This window comes from Lytechinus pictus, chromosome 5, assembly GCF_037042905.1.
Source record: "Lytechinus pictus isolate F3 Inbred chromosome 5, Lp3.0, whole genome shotgun sequence".
In the NCBI taxonomy this organism is placed as follows: domain Eukaryota; kingdom Metazoa; phylum Echinodermata; class Echinoidea; order Temnopleuroida; family Toxopneustidae; genus Lytechinus; species Lytechinus pictus.
In genome coordinates, this window is record NC_087249.1 from 10,439,096 (window position 1) to 10,463,566 (window position 24,471).

Consider the following 24,471-nt stretch of genomic DNA (forward strand, 5'->3'; position numbering starts at 1 on the left):
TGATCTTGATAATGATGGTGATGATGATGATTATGGTGATGGTGTTGGGTTTGATGATAATGATTTTGATGGAGATGAGGATGATGATTATGATGATTCTGTTTATGAATATGATGTAGAAAATGAAGAGGAAGAGGACAATGAAAAGTATGATGATGGTGGTGGTAGTGGTGATGGAAAAAATGATGATGGTGATGATGATCATGGCACTGATGATGGTGATGTTAATGTCAGTTAGCTTTACAACTATATCATAACCTAACATTAAAATGCTTTATGTTTATCCTTCCAGCATGTAACTCAATTAGAGGCAGAAGGGGAAGGAGAAGAGGAAACCAATGTCGCTGACTTGGAAGAGGAGGTTCAGCAGATGGAGGCCAAAATCAACGAACGAAAGGAGAAACTGGAAAGGTTCTCCAAGAACTTCAAGGAAGGTCGAAGACAGCTGGCAGAAGCATCGCAACAGTTCAAGGTGGTGGACGATCAGATCCAGGAACTGAGCTATCAAGTAGACCCTCTCAAGGTATAATACTGATCTGGTGATTATAGTTGTGATGATAATGATTAAACCTTGTTTATTAGAACTGATAAGAGTGGTATTGTTCTGTTAAGGTGATGATTATATACATGTATAATTTTGATGATGATGGGGTCAATATGATAATGAGGATGATGATAATTATGGTGTTGATGGTAGAACAATCTATTCTGTGGAGGAGCGTTGTGGCCCAGTGGATTAGTCTTCTGACTTTGAAACAGATGGTCGTGGGTTTGAATCACAGCCATGGCGTAATTTCCTTCAGCAAGAAATTTATCCACACTGTGCTGCACTCAACCCAGGTGAGGTGAATGGGTACCCCGTAGGAAGAAATTCCTTGAATGCTTTGAGCGCCAAGGCAGCCCAGCTAAAGCCGTGTTTAATTATAGGGCCCAGTGGGAGAACAGTTTTAAGAACTGAAGTGGCTTCCCTGGGTAAATATACCTATATTTTTATTATTATTATTCCAAGACTATTGAAATTAGTCTTAGCTCATGCTGATGCTTCCAGTGCTGGTGCTCTCAAGGAAATAATCATGCCTATTGACCATTTTCCATGCATGGGTTGAGTGCATCAAAATGTGGATAACTCTCTGGCCTAGGAAAAAGAATTATGCCAGTGATTGTGTTGATGATGATTTACATCTTTTGCAGTCTAGACTGCACAGTTCCCCTTTGGTAGTAACAACCTTCTGCATACTTGTAACTAGGTAAAACACATGGAAGATAATAATTTTATGTAAGCTCTCATTCATCAGTTGAATTACACCAGTTTCTTATCAATTATTGCTGAAGCACTGTGAAGTTAACACCCAGCTTTCCCTTCTTGAAAAGCTGTTGACAGTGTTCATAAGTTAAGAGTGACTTAAAGAATGACTGGTGATCCTTTCTTGTGGTAAATAATATTCACCATTAAATGTTCATTGATCATTTAGCGTGTAAGAAAGGTTAACAGTCGTTCTTAAAGCCACTCTTAACTTTAATACCAACAGCTTAATGAACCACCAACAAGGTGACCTGTTCTTGGTTGCCAAATCGGATTTTAAAGAATTTTCATTCCCATTAGCCAAAAAGAAATAAAACATGATCCTTAGAATTCAAGCTTCTTGTTATCAAGCATTTGAATCATTTACATGCAAAATCATTTTCATTGTTTTTTTTTTCTTTATTTATCTCATAGGATGAGTTAGCTGGAGCTAGCATTGAAGTGCAAACGGCCAAGCAACATCGCAAACATTACGAAGAAAAGAAAAAGGAATTGATGGGGAAAATTGCAAACCTCAAGAGAGAAGCCGATGAAGCACAGAAAAATGTGGAGGTAAGATAACGGTGATACTATTGAGAAACTTCAAGTGAATTAATTACCAGAAAGTTTTACAATATCAGGACAAGTGCACAGGGACCTGACTTAATTTGTCAAGTGTGTTTCCTTCTTATTTCTATTGAAATGTATGATAGTCAATGGTCTTTGTATACATACAATTATTTCGTTTTGTGTTGTTTCTCTATTGTACTTCATATTGGTTTTTCCCTCTTATTTATTAATTGCAAGTAAAATGACGACACGAAGCATTAACCTGATGCATTCTGAATTCAAGTGGCCCCTGTACAATGCCTATGAGAATCACAGAATTCTGTAAGGAAAGGGTGAAAGTCAGTTGTGTGTCAGCCTTCATTGGCAGTGGATTATTATTTGCTCACTCCATACTTTGTGAAAATCATAGGAAATACCTGTAACATGAGACATATTTGGGGGAAAGCAAACTTGGTGTATCAGTGAAAAATTCTTCGGCCAAGCCTGATTAGCCTCTTTCAACTGTCAGGCCAGTGAGATAAAGACTTTACCATAAGGCATTTTCCAGTGGCATTACATAATGTTTACTAGTTGTATATCTCTATCTACCATGGTTCAAATGTATGTGATTTATATCTGTGTCAATTTCCCTGTGAAAACAGACCACAATCCCCCTTGGGGATACCTGAGTTTCCTTGGTACAGAAATCACAGAAAGGAAATATTTAAGGCTCCAATGAAAAAAAAATAACCGATAATAAAAAAAAAACTCTTTGTTGTTACCCTCTCAATATTTTTATTTTTTAATTTTCTAGACTTTAGAAAAAAAAAATTTCTCTAAATTTGTTAATTTTTCTTTCGTATTCAGGATGCGATATCAAAAGCCATACAGATTCATCCAGAAAGACTAAAGGTGTCACGAAAAGTGAACAACATTGATAAAGAAATCAAACAGATCAACAAGAGAATTGCCAAGGAACAGAAACGGTGAGTAATGTACTCAGATTTTGAACTTAATTCTCTTTTATAAATGATATGTATGAAAGCTTTAGTCGGAGGTATTTAGTTTTCTCTCAAGAAGGTAATGGTGATGATGCTCCATATAAAAGAAGGCAGGGATACATTCTCGTCCTTTTAGTAGATGGGCACCGGTGAGGAAATGAAAATTGAAACTAGGTTATATAAGGGTGGATGGGAGTAGTGATGATGATAGTGATTGAATTAATCATCAATCATCAATTTAGAGGAGGCGCGATAGCTCAGTCGGTAGAGCGGGGGATTCGTATTCTGGTGACCCGGGTTCGATTCACACTTGGTGCGCTAGTGCCCTTTGGTAAGGCATTAATCCTCATTACCAGGTCCTTCGGAGAGGACCTTAAGCCGTCGGTCCTCTGGTTGCTTGCTTACAAGCATTCATGCTTTCTTAGCAATCAAGTAAAAAAAAAACACCAATCAATCATAGTAAGATTGATTGTACTATACTTAGAAAATGATTATCATGATAGTAGTTATGGTTTAATAGCTATATTTTAAAGGGTATATTTGATTGAAAATCTTCATAGCCAGTTAAAGTAAACACTTCAGGTGGGTGTTTCATAAAGCTGTTCGTAAGTTCAAGTGACTTTAAGAACGACTGGTGATCCTTTCTTGTGATAAATGATATTCACCATTAAATGTTCAATGGTTATTTAGGGCGTGAGAGAGGTTCACTAGTTATTCTTAAAGTCGCTCTTAATTTACGAACAGCTTTATGAAACACGCTCCAGGGGTCTGTATCACAAAGCTTTGTGATTTTTTGCAAGTTTTAAACAACACTTTTGATTGGTCGATTATAGGTGCGCTCTATGCAGCAGCAATTGTTCAATGGCCATTGAAATTTAGGGATTGATTGCAAGCAATTGTTTAACCAGAATTTCACTTCCCTAAATCATTCAAAACTGATTTCAGTTGATATTTTAGGAGAAATTTATTGATGTTTTCCCATGGTACCTCTCAGTCAATTGAAGAATGTGCTCTTATTTTTTTATCTCTAGGCAAGGAGACCCCGAAGTCATTACCAAGCAGTATGATGACGCCAGGGAAAATTATAGGACAATCAAGAAACAAATCAAAGGCATGAAGGGATTTGTTGAGGTAAATATTATTGTGAAGAAAGGAAATAAAAAACAAAACGAAACATAAAATGCTATGTTTAAAAGTATTTGGACCAAGAATATTAAAGGGATGATGGTTTCAAAAACTAGATCAGTAAAACGTGTATGTAAATCTCATATAAGCAACGTGATGAGTAGATTGCTTTAAGTTGTAGGAAGGACTGTCCTGTTTGTATTTTCCGGCATGATCGGGAAATTGTTGTGCTTTCAAAAGCAACTCTGTCCACTCCCCCCAGAGGTAATCAAAATATGATATAGGTGGAATATTGGTATGTGTTCATTAAAGGAAACTTTTGAATAATAGCAATTTAGTGTATTGGAGCAAATGGAGAGGTCCCTGTCATATCACATAGACAACACCTATGCTGCCAATTTGCACTTATGAAGTATCATTTGTATTACTGTTACTATTATGATCATGATCCCCAAGATCATGGTGATGATGATGATGACAGAGATGCCAACCGTTACAGAATATTAATCAGATAAGAAAGTACAATGTGAATAACCAAACAGCGGGACCAAATATTTTCTTACGAGAAAAAACATGTTAACAAAAGTTATTCGCTCAGTCATTCAATCGGGAAGTAAACACTGAATTTACATTAGAACACATCTATTTAATATTCCGTAAGCGTTGGCAACTCTGTGATGATGATGTTGAAAACCTGTGCCTATACACGACTTAGAGTAAGACTGCACTAATTTCTCTTACTTTTGTATTTCTTCGTTAGAAAATGAACAAGATCCTTGAATTGCGTTATGTGGCACTGAAAGACATGCGTCATTTTATAGCACAGAGAACCAAGTACTACTTCATAACAATGATGTCCACCCGTGGCTATGTGGGTCGCCTCAAGTTTGACCACCCAAGAGAGGAACTTATCTTAACGGTAAGACGCACTTGGTTTTAGAATGAAAAGAGGGAAGATGTTATAACGAGTGCCTTTATAAGATAAGAAAATGAATAACAATGTGAAAGTTTATAACTAAACTCAATATGTGGGGTGTTGTTGCACAGTGGATAAATCTTCGGGCCTTGAAGCAGAGGGCCGTTCTTCCAATACCAGCATAAGTACCTACAGCAAGATATTGATCTACACTGTGCTGTATTCAACCCTTGTAAGGTAAATGGGTACCTGGTGGGTGTTTCATAAAGCTGTTCGTAAGATACGAATGACTTAACGCACGACTGGTGATCCTTTCTTGTGCTAAATGATATCCCTGTGTTACTGATATATGATATATATCTTCTGACTACTGATGGGGCTTCCCTGTATAAATAAAACGAAATAAATAAATAAATGACCTAAGAACATGTTCCAGTCATGCGTAAAGTTGTCCATTCCTATTTCCCCCTGTATTTTAAATCACAACCCTCACAATATGTTGATTGTGCATTTACTTTAATTGCTCCTGCCCCCTGTAACAAACTTCCAACCCATATCCAAAATTTTCCTTCTGTTGAAATATTCAAATAATTACTTAAAACTCACCTCTTTTCATTACAAGTATGATTTTTTTTAATTGTATAGATCCTTTATTTGCATTAGTTCGTCAGTCGATCTGTGTGCTTTGAAAAAGCCATAGACTATAGTGCCACATTATCATAATTGTAATTATTATTATTATTGTTGTTATTGTTGTTCTCGTTGCTGTTATTGTTGTTGTTTTTATTATTATTATTGTTATTATTAATTTTGTTTCAATTTTTTTTTGATCAGGTGGATCCAGGAGAGAGTCAGAAGACCAAGGATGTGTCCAAGGATGTGAGGAGTTTGTCTGGTGGAGAAAGATCCTTCTCAACAGTGTGTCTCATCATGGCTCTCTGGGAGTCTGTGGAATCTCCCTTCAGGGCCATGGATGAATTTGATGTGTTCATGGTAAGTCTGTGATCGGGGTTAATCTATTATAAGCTTTTATAAGTGCGGAGATTATCAAGAGATCACTGAAAACTAGGTTAAGTGCTGAACACTTCTTGAGAGTTTGCTCAAAGAACAATCAAAGGCCGTTGATAGGTTTCTTCCTTGAAAGACTATAAAGAATCTATTCAAAATTTAATCAAACCATTGGAAAATTTGTCGTTTTGTTTTAAATCTACATGTAATATGAATCTTGATCAATCATTATCATGATCTGTTTTTTTAACTTGCTTCCTCTCCATTCCTTTTCATCTTGTCTCTCTTTTTCTTTTTCTTTGCCATCTTTCTATGTTCCACCTCTCTGGAATAATTTGCCATTGAATTTAAGAATTATACCATCACTGGAGACCTTCAAATCTAAACTGAAGTCTTATCTTTTCTAACAGTATTAGTTATTGGCACTTTGACACTCATCCAAACTTTCTCATTCTTTCTTTTCTTGTGCGCCTCGAAATAGAATATTTCTAGATAGATGGCGCTATATAAATGCCTATTTTACTACGTAAGCCTCCGATTGAGACTACATGTCTCATCGGGAATAATATGAGATCCCGCTGATCACGTGCGTGTCAATTCGTTGGCGCGTGTTGTGATTGAGCGGAAAAGTTTTTTCACAGCGTAGAAAAATCCATAGAATTTCGCAGAAATTCTAAAACTTGGAATAATCAAACTTATTATGAAGGATTTAAAGGATAAACGTTCCGCAGGCGTGGCCGTGGAAAAGGAAAAGGACAAGAATTCCGACCGCGTAGCGGCGGAAATTTCGAGTATGGAGTTGGAAAACGTGAGTCTGGCTGACCGTGCTGCGGCGGCCAAGGGGACGACAGGATCGGAGCGCACCCGGGGAGTTCCGGCGGTGCAGAAGTCTAGCGATCGCTCGGCGGTCGCGACGGCTCGGCCGGAAACGTCTAAGTCGAAGGATGAAATTGGAATGGTGAACAATCGTCTCGACAGACTCGAAGGCTTACTTTGCCAATTTATGGAGGCTCTTCCCAATAAACAAGATGATATGGCAGGCATGGGACATGCACAGCCAGAGCGACATTTTGATCTTGGTCGCAGTGAAACAGCCTCCACCGCAAGTCATACAGAGGGAATTATGGAAGTTGAAGATGAGAGCACAAGTGCAGAGTTGGAGTCTTGCACGGAGATGACTGAATCACTAAAAGTTCCAGCTTTTGCTGCTAAATTTGCGGTAGCATCAGACATTGGGCAACCTCTTGAGGAAGAATTGGCTAACTCTGTGAATTACTTAATGAGCCATCACTTGGAGGAAAAAGTGCTGGATGAGACCAGCAGCAAATATCCATGCCCGTCAAACTGCAGAGTCATTGACACTCCGAAAGTTAATCAGACAATTTGGGACAATTTGTCTGCCTCTGTCCGTACCAAGGATGTCAAACTTCAGAGGGTCCAAAAATCTCTTACGAGGGGCATCTCGGCTTACGTCAGTCTTCTTGATCCAAATAACATGTCCTCTGAACAACAGGACGTTTTGGCATTGTTATGCAATGCTAATTTTGAGATGAATGCCCTCCGCAAAGAACTGATAAAGCCAGATCTTAACACAAAGTTTACTCATCTTTGCAAGCCCACAAATCCAGTAACAAAGTACCTATTCGGAGATGATCTGGGCAAGCAGGTGGAAGACTTGCAAGATCAGCATAAAGCGGCAGCTGGAGTTATGAAAGGTGGTTATAAAAAACCGAAACCATCATATAGACCTTATCCAAGCCAAGGGCATGAACGTAGATATAAAGAAGCTGGTTGGACGTCGCGGACATCCTACTCTGACTCACCAGGCAGTGCGTCAAGACCTTTTTTAGGCCAGCGAACCCAGTGGAGGAGAAGAGCTCCACAGGTCCCTCACACATTCACACCGACAGCAGCTCGGGAGGGACATCAAGCCCCACAGTTCAGAAAGTCCAGCCAAGGGCAGGGCAGAAAGTAGAGAAACTACCAGATTTTGACAAGGTAGGAAAGACTTCCAATCTACCTAGATCTACACAGAATTATGATTTTCCAGTCGGAGGTCGACTGAAGCTTTATGCTCATAAATGGGGAGAGCTTACATCTGATTCATTTATTTTACAAGCTGTACAGGGTTACAAGCTTGAATTTGATCCACTAAAATTTCCCCCTAGAAGGGAAAAACCCCTTCATGAGTTTAAAAGAAATTCAGAGGAAACAGCAGTGATTACAGAAGAGATAAATAAACTGCTGGAGAAAAATGTTATAGAATCATGTGATCATATAAAAGGGGAATTTATATCGAATATTTTCACAAGGCCAAAGAAAAATGGCGGCCTGCGGATCATATTAGATCTGTCAGAATTGAACAAAAGCATTTCATATTGCCATTTTAAGATGGACAATATTAGAACAGCTCTACCCCTCATTTCTCAAGATGATTATTTAGCTTCAGTCGACCTTCGAGATGCATATTTCACGGTACCTATTCACCCTGAGTCTAGAAAATATCTGAGATTTGTATGGCAGGGAAAATTATGGCAATTTCAAGCATTACCCAATGGGCTTAGCTCAGCACCAAGGCTTTTTACAAAACTGCTTAAACCTGTCTTTGCGTCACTCAGGGAGAAAGGCCATATTGTAATTGGATATCTAGATGACACTCTTATTATAGCCAAAACTGCTAAGAAATCAGAGGCAGCAGTTAAAGCAACTACTACATTGCTTTCAGAGTTGGGTTTTATTATTCACCCTGAAAAGTCTGTTTTAGATCCTACTTGTGAGATCACCTTTCTGGGGTTCAATCTGAACACCCGAGACATGAGTGTCAGGCTTCCAAGGGAGAAGCAAGAAAACATTAAACAATCTTGTCGTGAATTGATGGGTAATCAGAATCCACAAACTAGGAAAGTTGCAAGGGTAATTGGACAATTAGTAGCATCTTGTCCAGCTGTACAATATGGTCCTCTCTTTTACAGAGCGTTGGAGAAAGACAAGATATTTGCCCTTGCAAAGAACAAGGGACATTTTGATAGGCAAATGACACTATCAAGAGAAAGCATCTATGAATTGCAGTGGTGGATATTTAACATTGATTCGCAATTCAACCCCATGCAGAGGGCAAAACCAGATGTGGAAATTCATACAGATGCTAGTGGAAAAGGTTGGGGGGCAACAGATCTCTCCTTTTCAACAGGTGGTAGATGGAACAGTGAAGAAATGGCTCTGGCCAATCAAAATAAAATTAATGTGCTAGAAACAATAGCTGTTAGCCATGGGCTGAAAGCCTTTTGCTCAGAGAAAAAGAACATTCATGTACTGGTAAGGACAGACAATACCACAGCTGTAGCATACTTGAATAATATGGGTGGCACAAAGTCGCCGGAATGTAATAGAGCAGCCATTAATATTTGGAAATGGTGTATCAATAATGACATCTGGCTTACAGCTGCTCATTTACCTGGAAGATTGAATATTGAGGCAGATCGTATGTCACGGAAATTCTCTGATAGTACAGAATGGATGTTGAATAAGAGGATATTCCAAAAAATAGTAGAGAGATTTGGCATACCAGAAATCGATTTGTTTGCCTCCCGCCTGAATAAACAGGTTAACAGGTACATTTCTTGGAGGCCTGATCCAGAGGCCTTGGCCGTAGATGCCTTCACTGTTGATTGGGGCCAATGGGAATTTTATGCTTTCCCTCCTTTTAGTATGATACCTTTGTGTTTGCAAAAGATTCAGAAGGATAAGGCATGTGGGATATTGGTTGTACCGAACTGGCCAACACAAGTTTGGTTCCCTGTTCTTAACAGTATGCTGGTAGAGGAACCCATGCTGGTTCGAAAGAATAAAACATTATTATGTCAGCCAGTCACAGGTACCCCACATCCTTTGAATAATCACTTATCACTTTTATGTTGCAGGCTTGGAGCGGACTCTATGCCAAACAAGGCCTCACACAAAGGACAATAGATGTTATAGCAGCTTCGTGGAAAGGATCCACCAAGTCACAGTACCAGGTGTACATAAGGAAATGGAAAAAGTTTTGTGCCAAGAGACACATTAATTATTTACAAGTCAAAGTTTGTGATATTCTTGCCTTTCTCACATTTATGTTGGACGAAGAGAAGGTTGGTTATAGCAGCCTAAATACAGCTAGAAGTGCCCTATCCACATTTCTTATTGTGGATGATGGATGCCAACCTCTTGGGTCGCATCCTCTTGTTAACAGATTTATGAAAGGAGTCTTCCATCTGAGTTCGCCTGCACCCCAGTACTCTTCTATATGGGATGTCAAAGTGGTAATGAACTATCTCAGGAAGCTATCTCCAGCTAAGGCACTTAATCTGAAGCAACTAACGCAGAAATTGACTATGTTGATAGCACTTGTTTCTGCACAAAGAGTGCAGTCTCTACATGTCATTCACCTGGACAGGATGAGGTGGAATAAATCGTCAGTTGAGATTGCGTTTGAAAATACACTGAAGCAAAATAAGCCTGGAAATACAGGACTCAATGTAACACTTAAAGCTTACCCTCCAGATAGGAGATTGTGCATAATGAACTATATGAAAGAATATGTGCAACGGACAAAGAATCTGCGGGGCATGGAGAGACACTTGTTAGTAACATGTAAGAAGCCCCATCATCGTGCTACAAAGCAAACAATAGCACGTTGGATCAAGACTGTCATGCATGAGGCAGGTATCGACACAGAGTTATTTCATGCTCACTCTACGAGAGCAGCTTCTACTTCGGCAGCACAACGAAGTGAGGTACCTGTATCAGAGATTATGTCTAGAGCAGGTTGGGTGTCAGAGAAGACATTCCAAACTTTTTATTGCAAACCTTTGCAGAATACTGGTCAATTTTCGCAGGCAGTTTTGAAACATTGACTTCACAAGGTGAATTAGTCTTGAACTACATTTGTACAGGTACATGTAGGCCCATACTTTTGGGGAGTTTTTCTGTTGTTGGATGCCTTGATAGGCTTACAGAGGTATTACTACGTACAAGTCTACAGGGCTTTGAAATCTCATATTATTCCCGATGAGACATGTAGTCTCAATCGGAGGCTTACCTAGTAAAATAGGAAGATTAAATGAGAACTTACCTGTTTGAAATTTAATCTTTATTTTATAAGTAAGTCGTAGAGAAGAGACTACATCCCTCCTCTCCCACCCTGCGACTTACATAGTTTTATTTAGGCGAGTTCTCAATATCTTCATCTTCATATAATTCACCTGTAGCCTTGTACTGCTTTAAAGATTGACACGCACGTGATCAGCGGGATCTCATATTATTCCCGATGAGACATGTAGTCTCTTCTCTACGACTTACTTATAAAATAAAGATTAAATTTCAAACAGGTAAGTTCTCATTTAATCTTCCTATTATTATTATCATGTAAACTTGCATCTATTGATTTTGCAATGTCATCTTTTACTTCCCAGGACATGATGAACAGGAAGATCTGCATTGAGCTGATGCTTCAGTTTGCCAGAGAACAAGCAATCCGTCAATTTATTTTCCTGACTCCACAAGACATGAGGTGAGATGAAGTCAAGATTTCAGAAATGATAATAATAGATCTGATTTATCACATGTACTTCTCAAATCCACTTTGTTATCAAGGTGCTACGAAAGAAAGAAGAAAATTTACATGTATATTCAGCAAAAAATTAAAGACACGACTTGAAGAAAATTAAGAATAGGAAGTGTTGATAATGCATATATTCATGTTAACGTTTAAGTGTACCTTCAAAAGTGCCGTCCAGTATAACCAAAGGGAGATTATTTCAGAGAGATAGACCAGAGTGTGCGAAAGCCAGTAACCCCATGTGTTTGAAGATTTTGGAATGACCAGAAAACCAAAAAAGTTGGACAAAGGCAGTTCTGACAGGAGCGTATTTGTTATCTCGCTCAACATTGAAGATGAGTAGAACTCAATGGGTTGTTACACAAAGTAGACAAACTATAGTTGCGATGTTTCAGCTGCAGACCATAGGCTATGTCAGGTAATGTTGATTGATTACAGCTGAAAGTGCCTGTTATAGCATAAACTGCATTTTGAGTTCGTGCTGCTATTCGTTTGTGCAACCGGCCGATTGGAAGTCCCTGTAGATGAATATTGCATTCAGGAGAACCACTAACTGAGCAAAAGATAAGCAATATTTTAAACATGATTCAATTTAATTCAGTTCAATTTATGTGATCTTTGACTTTAATTTATGTTGGTTTATATTATTCTCCCTTGATGATTGTTCTTGGTTAAGAAAATTGTTTAGTGTAGTACCAAAGGACAGAACTTGGAGACAGTTTATCCCTTGGGTCACCAGGAAGGGGGGGAGGGGTGTTTCACAAATATTCAAGTTTGACTGAAGTGATTTAAGTGCAAGTTGCACTTATTTCGAGTTGTATGCGGTATAAAAGCCATCACCACATTTGTCAAATCATGCTAAAAGGATGCACACCACTGCATATTCCTCAAAAATGTTCTGCGTTACTTATCATCTGTGCATTGGCATTTAAGCATGACTCTAATTTAACTATTTGAGAAACAGCCCCTGGATATATATAGTTCTTATCCATTGTACTATGATAGCCAGGCTAGGACCCTGTTGCATAAAAAGTTTACTGTAGGGGAGCTTTACCATCACTAGTAACCAACATGGTGACTGCTCCACAGTCAATCAAACTCAAGCTTTCCATGAAGTAGTGGTAGTAATCCAGGTTTTTTAAGTTCAGTTTAGTCCCCGAGTGGGGGATGGCCATATACACCTTGCACTCACTCCTCTCTCCATGTTCCTCTATTTGGTGAATCCTCTTCCCCCACCCCAATTCTCCTACTCTCCACCACTTGCTTCTTCCATGTCTCATCGGTCGCCCTCTATCTCTCTGTATAAAGTCTTCTATTATGGTAATTTTACCCTTAGAAGTATTTTCCATTGCAACCGATTCCCATCCAAATGAAATTGAGCTTTCCATGAAAGTTGCCATGTACGGTAAAGTTACCACAGTTGTATGTTTTATGCATTGGGCAGAGAACTGTTTTCAGGTCTTAATGAGAGTTTTGGCTTTGTCTTTCATCTTTCACAGCAAGATCGCCCCGAGCCGGTTTGTCCGCATCACCAGACTTCACGACCCTGAGAGGAACCAAGGGTACATCACTGCAGAACCGCAGGCAAATCTAGATGAATCAATGGAGGAGCAAGGATAGCAGATACAGACCAGGATGGAAATGCCATAGTGCCTTGTTGGTGTCCCAGTGCCAAATGATTGGACATTACCAAAAAGTAGGGAACATGTGTGAATTTACCCAAACAAAAAAGTTTGTTAGTATCACCAGACTTCATGATCCTTGGAGGAACCAAGAGTACATTCAATGCAGGTCCTGAGGCCACTCTAGATGAATTGATGGAGGAGCAATAAGTAATACTTTAGGTTGAAAGAATGCCATCCATTACTTTGAAGGTCTTTAGGTAAGAGGTCCCAGTACTAAATGATTGGACATTACCAACTGATAATATAATCCTTTGTTGTTCCAAATGAGTATCTGGGTATAAGCAGACTTCATGACCCCAAGAGAATCCAAGGGGACATTAATGCAGGTCCTGAAGCCACTCTAGATGAAAAGATTGAGGAACAAGAATAGCAGATGAAACATTAGGAAGGAAACACCTTTTAGTAGTTTGTAGGTGTTAAGGTAAGAGGTCCCAGTGCCAAATGATTGGACATTACCAAAGAATAATAAACATGTTTAGATTTTCGCGAACAAACAAGTATCTGGGTATAAGCAGACTTCTTGACCCAAAGAGGAACCAAAAGTATGTCATAGCAGAACCTGAGGCTACTCCAGACGACTCATCGGAGAGGCAAGGATAGCAGATACGATACCAGGGGGCCATTTCATAAAGCTGTTCGTAAGTTAAGAGCGACATTAAGAACGACTGGTGAACCTTTCTTGTGGTAAATGGTATACACAAAAATTGTCATTTGCGTGGGTTTTGCGCGTAAGAAAGGATCACCAGTCGTTCTTAAAGTCGCTCTTAACTTATGAACAGCTTTATGTAACACCCACCAGGAAGGGAACACCATTCAGTGCCTTGTAAGTTTGTGAAGAGGTCCAGAGTAAAGCCATTTTCCTAAGAATTTGTCTCTAACTGAATAAAATCGTAACAAAATTTGTCAGCCACATAGTTGGCCAAAATCTCGAAGTGATGATGATATAAATCTTGGATAGACAAAGCTTTGTAAAAAAATATAAAGACAGTTGATCCAACAGGTGAATTCAAGTGAGGTGTGGTTTTGGTTTTGGTGCTGAAAGCATTATTTCAGATCACCTTGTGTAGCTCCAGTGCCTAAAGTGAGTTCACATTAATGATTCAAATCACTTTGCAAAATGGGAAAAATAGCATCAGATATATTGAAGTAAAAATCGCATGAAAGAACAGAATGCTAGAATGCTAAAGTACAATATATGATCGAACCATAAAGACTCTACGTTGTGGTTGGCTGTGAAGGTAAAGAAATTAGGCTTTGTAAACAATCATTAATTAAGCATAAGCAACAAAATAATGCAAGGGCTCTTAAGAACTCTTCTGGTAGCACAGAATGGGGTCAGTCAGATCAATGTATGCTGCCTTGATCAGCATTCATTGTTGAAAGCTAATCACCTAGTGACATCTCAGCTTTATTTTAACTTCAGTGCTGTGGTGTAAAAATGTGCCCAACACCTACAGCAAAAAAACAACACCAAACTCTAAGATCACCCATTTGGGTTATCTCCCCTTTGATATGGCATAGTGAAATCACAGCTTTATTTTGTTTAGTGCTGAGCTGGTGTAAAAAAATTGCCTAACACCTACACTAACCAATCAACATCAAACCCTAAAATCAACCACTGGGGTTGTCTCCCCCTTGAGTCATTAGTGTAGTGACTTAATTTTTATATATGTATTTTCTTTATGACTTTGTGAGCTAGGATTTGGTTGAAATATTATGCGATGAACTTTTTGTCAACGAACATGAATGAAATTTCCTTCAATTTGAGATACAAAGTCTGACACATGTCACTGTACTAGAAATGATGTAGTGAAATCACGACAGTCGCGTGATCATCCACTACTTGTTAATTTGAATAGATCAGCTGTCAGTTGCTGTCATGAACCTGTACATGTGTACCCGAGCCTTCGTCTTTGAGAGGTACAGTCAATATCAAATCAAATGAAATAAGTATATTAATTAAAATTGTAACTTGTTTTTACCTGTTTTGCTATAGAGTCGCAATCAATATTAATTGTAAGATTGATTGCATCTCTTATGTTACAGGTCCTGTGTGATTAAGAGTTAAGCTTAAACACCAATGTGCACATCTAGGGCCTTTTTTATTTAAGAGTTACAACTGTTGTAACTTTGCCATTATGGCAACTACCATGGCAACAGGGCTCAGCAGCCAATCAAAATCAGGGTTGCCATAGTAGTTGCCATAATGGCAAAGTTACAAAAGTTGTAACTCTTTATGAAACGGGCCCCTGATTGATGGATACACAGTAGTGCGTGTCCCTGCACATGTTATGATGCATTTAACACCAAACGTAATTGAAGTTTAAGTGCGACTCTTAAGACACACTTAACTCTTTGTGATACACCCCCAGGTGGGTGTTTCATAAAGCTGTTCGTAAATTAAGAGCAACTTTAAGAACTACTGGTGATCCTTTCTTATGCGCTAAACCATCGCCAATGAATATACCATTTACCACAAGAAAGGATCACCAGTCGTTCTTAAAGTTGCTCTTAACTTACGAACAGCTTTATGAAACGGCCCCCAGTTCTGATTTTAAATGGTATGAATGAGTATGATGCATCAAATTTCTTGCATGATAAGCAAGGAATTGAGATCATTGCACAGTCGAAGGGTATTGTATTATCAGCAGTCAGTAAAAATGCTAAGTTGGTCTTCATGATTTGCCATTGCAATATCAGAGCATTTTGCATGGTGTGCCAAAATTATGATTAATTCCCCTTAGGCTTTTTTGAAAACAAAATATTTATTTATTTTGTAATTTTATTGATACAGGGTAGCATTGTCAGTTAAATATGCTGTGCAATATGCTACATCGCAAGATAATGATCATTATAGATAATGATAATTATATTGGATGGTTCTGTTCATGGGATACCAGATATGCCACTCGTTGGGGGCCAATATTGCCCTTATCTCTGATTTGTGCAATATTCCCCTAACTTGTGGAATATTTCTTGTTTATCCCATTCTGAGCCATCCAGTGAAATGTAATTTCATAAATGCTGGACTGTCCGGTCTTGACCATTCAGACACAGTAGTTTAAGCCAGTTTTGGTATCTGTTAGATGGCACTAGGGATTGGATGTTTTCTTTGTTCAAAAGTCATTTTCATATTTACTTAGTTTTACATAGCTTATTCTTTAGACCACATTTAGAGTTTAGATTAGAATGTCAGTGGATGTTGATCACCATGGCATTTAAGTCTTGTTCACATATGGTGAGACAAAGCTCGGCAACATTTTTCAGAGTGTTTAGACATGATGTGACAAATAGCGTCACGTACACTAACAAACCTGCATATCACGCTTCAAGTAGAAAAATTGACGATTAAAAGTTGCTTTCATTATGATGGGACGGCTTGTGTTCATTTTGTACTATCCATTTGTCAAATGAATCCTAAATGTCCCATAAACAGGCATACCTGTGCTATTCTTTGCACATTTCATCAACATTGTGTATTAAAGCCATCTTTTTGTCTTAAGCATAATGCGCTGTCAAGATTTTGATCCATGATTATATGAGTTAATGTAAGGACAATACATTACATTCCTTTTGAGTAGTCACTTGTTATTTTATCTGTTTTGTTTATTCATCAGTGCCTTATGTTACTGTTTGAATGTATTACATAAATTTATGTATGTCATGTTAGTTTATTAATCTTGTATATCGTACATACATGTATCAACTATATTTATTACAGAGTAGCCTGTATAATACAAACTGTATTAAAAGTTCATTTTCACATAGAAACTGATAAATGTGTCACACATTCGAGTGGAAACTTGGTATTTATGAGGTGGAATAGGTGAAAACAGAGGAGTTGGGGGGGAGTGAGAGAGAGAGATTGAGGAAGATAGATTGAACAAATTTGAAAAAGAGATATGTCGTTTAACAATTTAGAGAACTGTATACAATGCTCAAGTTCAGTAATTTCTATGTGCGCTTCGTATCCTAGCCCTTTATGTGAGGTACAAATTTAAAAAAAAGATAACTCATGAATGCAACAGAAATAAGTTCAGAAATCATACGTTTCAGATCAAAGGAGAACTAAACATCAAATATTTAAAGTAATTGTAATACGATATCGCTTTTGTTGTGGTAAACCAGGGAAGTGGGATAAACCATACCACAAGGGATTGTAGATTTTTTTTTAGCTTTTGGGTGCCTAATGCGTACGATGCATCAATTTGAGATGAGAAAAAGTATGTCGGGTTTCCCCTATAGAAAACATCTCAATTGATGTAATTTCATTGTGAGACGCTGAAAGACCATTGTGTGAGAAAGTGCAAACCAACTGGTTTCAATGACGGTATTATCATAATCGGATTTAAAGGAGTGTCATTCCTATTTGGTCGTGCTGGCTATGTCGAATGATGGGAGTGACCATAAAAAAATTATAATGAAATCCCCTTTTCGAGGCGAGAATAGAAATCATGTGACACTGGCCTACCTGTTTTGAGTCAAGTCACATGTTTTTTTTGTATTATTATTTTGCGAGGTTGATTCGATTCAAACATAGAAGGGAAGGAAGGGGAAAAGCAGGGTTTGTATGAGGTATAAGAGAGAAAGAGAGAGAGAAGGGGGGGGGGGAGGAGGGAGGGAGACCAGTGTCAAAAGTTGGTCGTATATATTATCCAAATCTCTCTTGAGGTATGAAAGAGATTTTCTGTTATTTATATTTCTGCAGCTTTTGCAATGGTAATATTTATTTATATTCCCAATACATCTCTATTTCCTTTGATTTTTTGCCCCCCCCCCTTCCTCTGCATTCCTACTTTTTAATGTGCAATAGTTTGTGTAAGAAGTTATATGCTTGATTTATGTCATGGGAGCGGCATGTGTTGGGGGCACATGCCTCTGGGCAACAGTGCTGAATTTCACTTTTGCGCCCCCTGACCCACTTGCCGCTCCCGTATTTCCATGCATGTTTGTAAAATTGTATTTTTTTTCTGATGTATTGTATTCACTCTTTTTATATTGTTCAAATAAATAATAATAAAAAGCGTGTGTGTGGGCGTGCGTGTGGCAGAGAAAGTGGGTGTGTGAGAGGGAAGGGTGCGAGTGGGATGGTGTGTCTGTGTGTCACGGCGTCACCATTGAGTACTGACCGATGTCACGTATGTGCTATTGACATCAAATGGATAGTTAAGAAATGACCGAAATTACCAATTTGCCTATAAGCTGTATGTAATGTGTTCGGCGAGCGAAATTTGGCCAAGGCTAAATTGCGAATGATAAAGTATAGAGTGTTATTCCTTATAACAGTGTATAAGGTTCGCAATCCTGATTTATTTTGGTCTCTCGCAGAAGTGTACGAACATGACTGTATAACGCCTTATTAAGGTGTTGTTGTTTTTTGTATCATTTTGATGATGGGTATGCGAGGAGGCGTGAGTAGGTCTTGGATCAAAGTTATTTTCTTCTGACTCATTGTTTTAGATGACACAAAATAATATGATAAAGCCAGGCCCGCTCCTTTCGTATTTATGGAGATGTAATATGTTTTGGTAATAATCAACTTAATTTTTTTTCCTCTACAAAATATGACGATTGTGATCATTGAACATAAAAAGAGGTAAATTTTGGTGAAAGGAACTGGAGTTATCACATTTTCATAAGTCATAAAATAGTTCCTCGTTACATAGGGTAAAACCAGCTACATGAGGATGCCCTCCCTTATACAAAATTTCGCTTGCAAAGACAATATCAACCGTCCACATCCACAGTTCTAAAGTTCTAAAAAATAACCCCGCATTAATCGCATCTACAAATGTTTTCTTCAACCACGAGAAAATATCGAAATTTCAAAGCGTGTCTGATTACATACTGAATTGACAAACGCATTGATTAAATGTGGCTATTTAGGACTACACTCAATCAGGTTAACGATATTGTAAAGTTCTTTGAGATTGTACCGCTTCTTTTCCAAGTCTTTATATCAGTAATCCAACTCCTGGGTGATATTGTAGTGTCTTTTGCATGTTAATAACAAATCGAAATTTGCCATGAAGCAGAAAGCAGTCAGTTGCACAACAGACGATAAAAGGCTCTGCGATATTAATCTTTGATATTTTCATAAAGTCTGACTGCAGGCCGCGCAGTTCAGTGAGATGGGGGAAGGGAGAATAGCGTAGTAATATTAAACGCCTGAGCGAGCGTGAGATACTATAGAGCGACCACAGGGGAAAAGCAGGCAAGTTGTAATTTCAGCAAATCCGCTCCAAAATAGGTGTCCCCGGAGATCTAGTAAAGAAGGAAAAGGCCGTTTGCTAATGGACTTGAGTCTTGGATAATACGATTACGGATATGGTGGTCTACCCGGCCGCCGACCTTCCCCCGTGCCAATCTTTCGCTTGCGCGCTCACTGCTCGATCGCTACATGCAACGCGAGGAATATTTCACGCTTCGGTGAATTTGTATAGGCGCGAAGCAGAGTTGTTGGTCATGTATATATCATCGGATGGTGTTGATTACAAGATTTTACATTCCATTCTTGTTGATCAACCCAGACGTTTGTTTGACATTTCCAGCAATATATGCCCTGTTGGCTTGCTTGTACAGAAAAAAATGGCGGGAGAATCATGTAGAAAGAAGCTAGGAGTTGTATGGTGGATCGTACTGATGATGGCAAATAATTATATTGTCTACATTTTCTTATATTCTCTCTATTTTTTCTCCCTTGATTTTAGATTTTCATTCTTACTCCTTTTATTGCTATTCCTCTTCTACCCCCTTTCTTCTGGTAACTAGCTGCCTATTGATGTTTGTGTATAATAGTTATTTATGAATATTTATTCCGTTTAACGTTAAGTCGCTCAACGTAACAACTTAATGTTTTCTTCCAATGGGGGTCCTAGTTTTCTACAAGCTTTGCCTTTTTTTGAATTTAGGCTCTCGCTTTTGTAAAATTCTGTAGTGTACCTTATGGTAACTTTTCTGAAAGATGAAATATAGGAAAGGTGTTTGAAAATGTAAAATGTAAAAAGTAAAAGTGTCGGGGCAGACGATAACTGTCATGGGTTAATTTATGAAAAAAGCGTATTGATCAGATTCAGATTCATTTATTGGTCCATAGGGAAAACATGGAAATTTGCCTTCCACTGGCATTGCAAACACGATATACAAATTATGTAAATAAACACTATTTAGACATTTCAATTGGGCAATATTCAAACATGCTATGTATAGAGTGTAGACATGATTAAGTTGTGTCATGACTCCCCTAGTTTTTTTCTTCCCCGTATTTTCCTTTAATTGTTTTTTTAATATGAATTTGGAGCGAAAGCCTCATCTCTGTAGACCAGGGGACCGTAACACAAAGCTTAGCAATGATCGTAGAACATTTTTCTACGATTGATTGCACTGACTACAATGTAAATCAGTCGTGAAAATCAAGCGTACGATCAATTGCTAACCTTTGTGTTACGGGACCAAGATTTCATTTGATGAGAGTAGGTCGTTATTTCGAACAGTTGGTCAAAAATGTAACTCTCTTGATTTATTCCTTGAATTACTTCACGCATGCAGACATCAATATATATTTTGTATATCCACATACAGGCGGCATCACTATAACACGAATGAGAAAGATCGATAACACACCATACACCAAATTCGCATTTACGGTTATTTCTAAAGCCCCTGTCGCTTTATCACAAAGTCAAGGTCAAATGATTTCTAAACATGCTATCTGTCACAGAAATTTTTCTAGAGTACTCCTCATAAAAAGGCTTTAACCTCGATGTACAAAAAGACGTTTGCAGAATGGAATTAGCGCACAGCCCCGGCTATGACGAATGATTGTGTGTGTGTGTGTGTGGGGGGGGGGGGGTGGGGGTAGAGAAGCAGGGTAGGTCTTTAATGCTTAAATCGAACTCATTCTAAAATTGAATCATCCATAACAAATTTCTTCTACCAAAACTTTGTAAGTGATAAAGCATCAAAAATACGAAATGCAATATTGATGATTGATACAGCGTTAATGAGTTCATATCTTATGCTGAAGTGTGCTGTACCGTATTGTACCATACTAACACGGACCCATGATTGTCCTCAAAATATTTTGTTTTTTGCTTTTTGGAAAAAGTCAATTGCAGAATGTTATTCAATTCATTAAAAATCAATTTGATACATTGATACCTTGTTTAAAACAAATAGAAATCGTAAAGCCAATTGCCCAACGCACTTTCTCCCTTATCGATAACAAATTTCTTTTACTAAAACCTTTTAAGCGAAACAACATTTGTCAAAAAGACGAAATGCAATATTTAAGATTGATATAGCGTTAATGAGTTCATATCTTATGCTGAAGTGTGCTGTACCGTATTGTACCATACTAACACGGACCCATGATTGTCCTCAAAATATTTAGTTTTTTGCTTTTTGGAAAAAATCAATTGCAGAATGTTATTCAATTCATTAAAATCAATTTGATACAGTGATACCTTGTTTGAAACAAATCGAAATCGTAAATCTAATTGCCCAATACACTTTCTTTCTTATCGCGAACAAATTTCTTTAACCTAAACCCTTTAAGCGATAAAACATTGTCAAAAAGACGAAATGCGATATTGATGATTGATATAGCGTTAATGAGTTCATATCTTATGCTGAAGGGTGTTGTACCGTATTGTACCATACTAACACATACCCATGATTGTCCTCAAAGTATTTTTTTTGCTCTTTGGAAAGAGTCAATTGCAGAGTGTTTTTCAATTCATAAAAAAATCAATTTGATACAGCAATACCTTGTTTAAAACAAATATAAATCGTAAGCCAATTGCCCAATTCGTATAACTAGTGTATGATATATCGTGCACTCTACTTTCTTCCTTACTTGTACCTGATCGTTTCTTAGATTGTGACAGGTATATAATATACAATAAAGCTGTGATTTCCGTCGTGAAAATATTGACTCTATTTACCTTCCAAAACCGAAATAGCCTACTTATCTATGACTCCCATTTTAAATAGATTATTCATCTTGACACAAACGTTCTCCTAACATGATTCTATGTGCAAGATTAAAAGCACATCTACGCAAAGTGTTTACGCACGTGGTACAATTTTCATTATTTCTAAGTGAATATTGCATTTGACATTTCTTATGTTATATAATTCATTAGTGATATATTGTAATATATTGTAATAGTAATGGAAATAATTGTTCTGCCTTTTAAACATGACGAAAGAGCTAGGAATGTGGTTTAAAATCCATATGATTAGGTTGCACGACGATTATAAACATGTCAACCCTGTATAATATTTTGACCTATATATCATGTATATGGGAACACTCTAAATATCAAGTGTTAAATCAGCTTTTTAAAGGTTTGAGGAGTGACAACCTATTCCAAATGTTATATCTAACCCCGCATAAAGCTGAATCCAACATTTTAATTGTTTGGTCGAACCATTTAAATTGGTAAATGCAACATTTAAGAAAAGGTCACACCTCCAACCTGTCAATGTTTATTCAACATTTCATTATATTATAGAGTGAACATACATACGAGATGAAATAGGCCTAAGTATCAAGCAAAGAGGTATATAAGCTGTGTCGTATTCATATATCTTGGTAATTCCATCAGGTTTAGTAAAATAATGACAAGATGTCCATGTAATGTAGGTATTAACTTTTCTATCCCGCCACGTCCACGGACCACGATGAAGATCTATTCAGATGTATAGGTAAGTTTTGATGTGTCTATTATGTACGGAAGGTCTCCAGCCATAGAAATTCATTCACGTTTTACTTGAGATCTTTTCTGGATTTGTTGTAGCTCGAATATTTTTTTTACCAATATTACATGGACATCACATTCATATGTAATTGGCTATAAACTGTCAGGTTTAAAATTGCAATGCATCATGATGAAAGTTAATAAAAGTTAGTGGGACACCTATATATGTTTTTGCTGAAGTGATCAATATTTGCCTAGTTTAAATGAGACACTCTTTTTTGTTTAGTTCTGGTATGTCAAAAAAATGAACCAAACCTGATGGAATCCCTGCTGGAAAGAATTCAGTACCACACAGTGTGATCTCATAGTGGACTATGTGAAAATATTATTCACAAAGTTAAAATGGTCAAATTCAACAGTATGAAGATATTTTCACACTGTGGACATCTCGGCAGTGTGACTGTTCACAGCGTGTTCGCATGGTCGACTATGTGAAAATATTATTCACACTGTTATAATGCTAAAATACGAAAGTGCGAATATATTTTCACACTGTGGACACATTGACAGTGTGACTGTTCACATGGTCGACTATGTGACTATGTGATTCACACTGTTAAAATGTTCAAATTTAACAGTGTGATGGTGATTTCACATTGTGTTCCATGGTACACAATGTGAAATCACCTTCACTGTGAACACACTTTGGGACGTTGTGTTCTTTCCAGTAGGGGATGACCCTGTACAATGTCAAATGAATAAATACAAAGTAATACACATTATACGATTAAGACGTTCCGTTGCGTAACTACGGCGGGGGTGCAAGGGGCGCACGTGCCCCCCCCCATCGGCTGACCCCCCAAAAATATAATAACGGGGGGGGGAGGGGGAAAAGAGGGAGGAAGCTTGCGCTATTTCATCAGTGAGATATCTGATTAATGGCACAGTAAATCAAAATTTTTGCTTATGCACCCCATGCCGTGACCCACCGTACGCCACTGAAAACTTTACAAGAAGACCAGCGTTTTGAAACTAACCGAAAGTAAGTTTCCAACGGAGCTTTGGAAAACCAAACTCTGATTTACGATTATTTTGTTTGATTTCAATCCCGACCTGGCGCCGATAAACAGAACCCATGGAAGCGATAAAAACCGCAACAAGGAGAACACATGAGAGCTTGTCACGGGGAAGCACTTTTCATGTTAACATCACATCAACTCTAAGTGGCTTAAGCACCTAATTTGGCGTACACTTATTACCATATCCCAATTAATTTGCAGTGCTTGTTAAGGGCTGATGGAGAAATAATGCAGCGGCTCTCGCTAATGATATGCCTCGCAGCACACGGGCCGGAGACGGGGACTGAGATTGACAAATGTGGGTCATAAAACATCGCAACTCGCCAAATGCATTTCAATCTATTATCCCGTAATGAAAAGGCTAAAAGAGAGCGCAAATCATACAATGCGTGTATAATTTCCGTTCAATGCCATTTTCTTCGCCTTGTTTTTCCGCTTTTTGTTTCAGGCGTGATATTGGTGGGGAAAAGAGAAAGCGCAAACGACTGATTCTGCTATGTAGCTTTAGAGATTTTTAGAACAACCT

At 38.0% G+C, this 24,471-nt stretch overlaps 1 protein-coding gene across 2 annotated transcripts in view; it reads left to right on the forward strand.

Moving 5' to 3' along the window:
- The window catches only part of LOC129261821 (structural maintenance of chromosomes protein 6-like), a 39,928-nt gene extending 22,995 nt beyond the window's left edge, over positions 1 to 16,933 (forward strand). Inside the window, exons 18-26 of one of the 2 annotated variants that reach the window (XM_064099788.1) lie at positions 293 to 523; positions 1,718 to 1,855; positions 2,699 to 2,817; positions 3,864 to 3,963; positions 4,718 to 4,876; positions 5,708 to 5,866; positions 11,332 to 11,429; positions 12,977 to 13,780; positions 13,962 to 16,933. In XM_064099788.1, the coding sequence (XP_063955858.1) occupies positions 293 to 523; positions 1,718 to 1,855; positions 2,699 to 2,817; positions 3,864 to 3,963; positions 4,718 to 4,876; positions 5,708 to 5,866; positions 11,332 to 11,429; positions 12,977 to 13,097 (1,125 nt within the window). In that variant the 3' untranslated portion in view covers positions 13,098 to 13,780; positions 13,962 to 16,933. The remainder of the gene's footprint in view (positions 1 to 292; positions 524 to 1,717; positions 1,856 to 2,698; positions 2,818 to 3,863; positions 3,964 to 4,717; positions 4,877 to 5,707; positions 5,867 to 11,331; positions 11,430 to 12,976; positions 13,781 to 13,961) is intronic. The other variant, XM_064099789.1, reaches the window with a different exon arrangement.
- Positions 16,934 to 24,471: the final 7,538 nt, after the last annotated feature.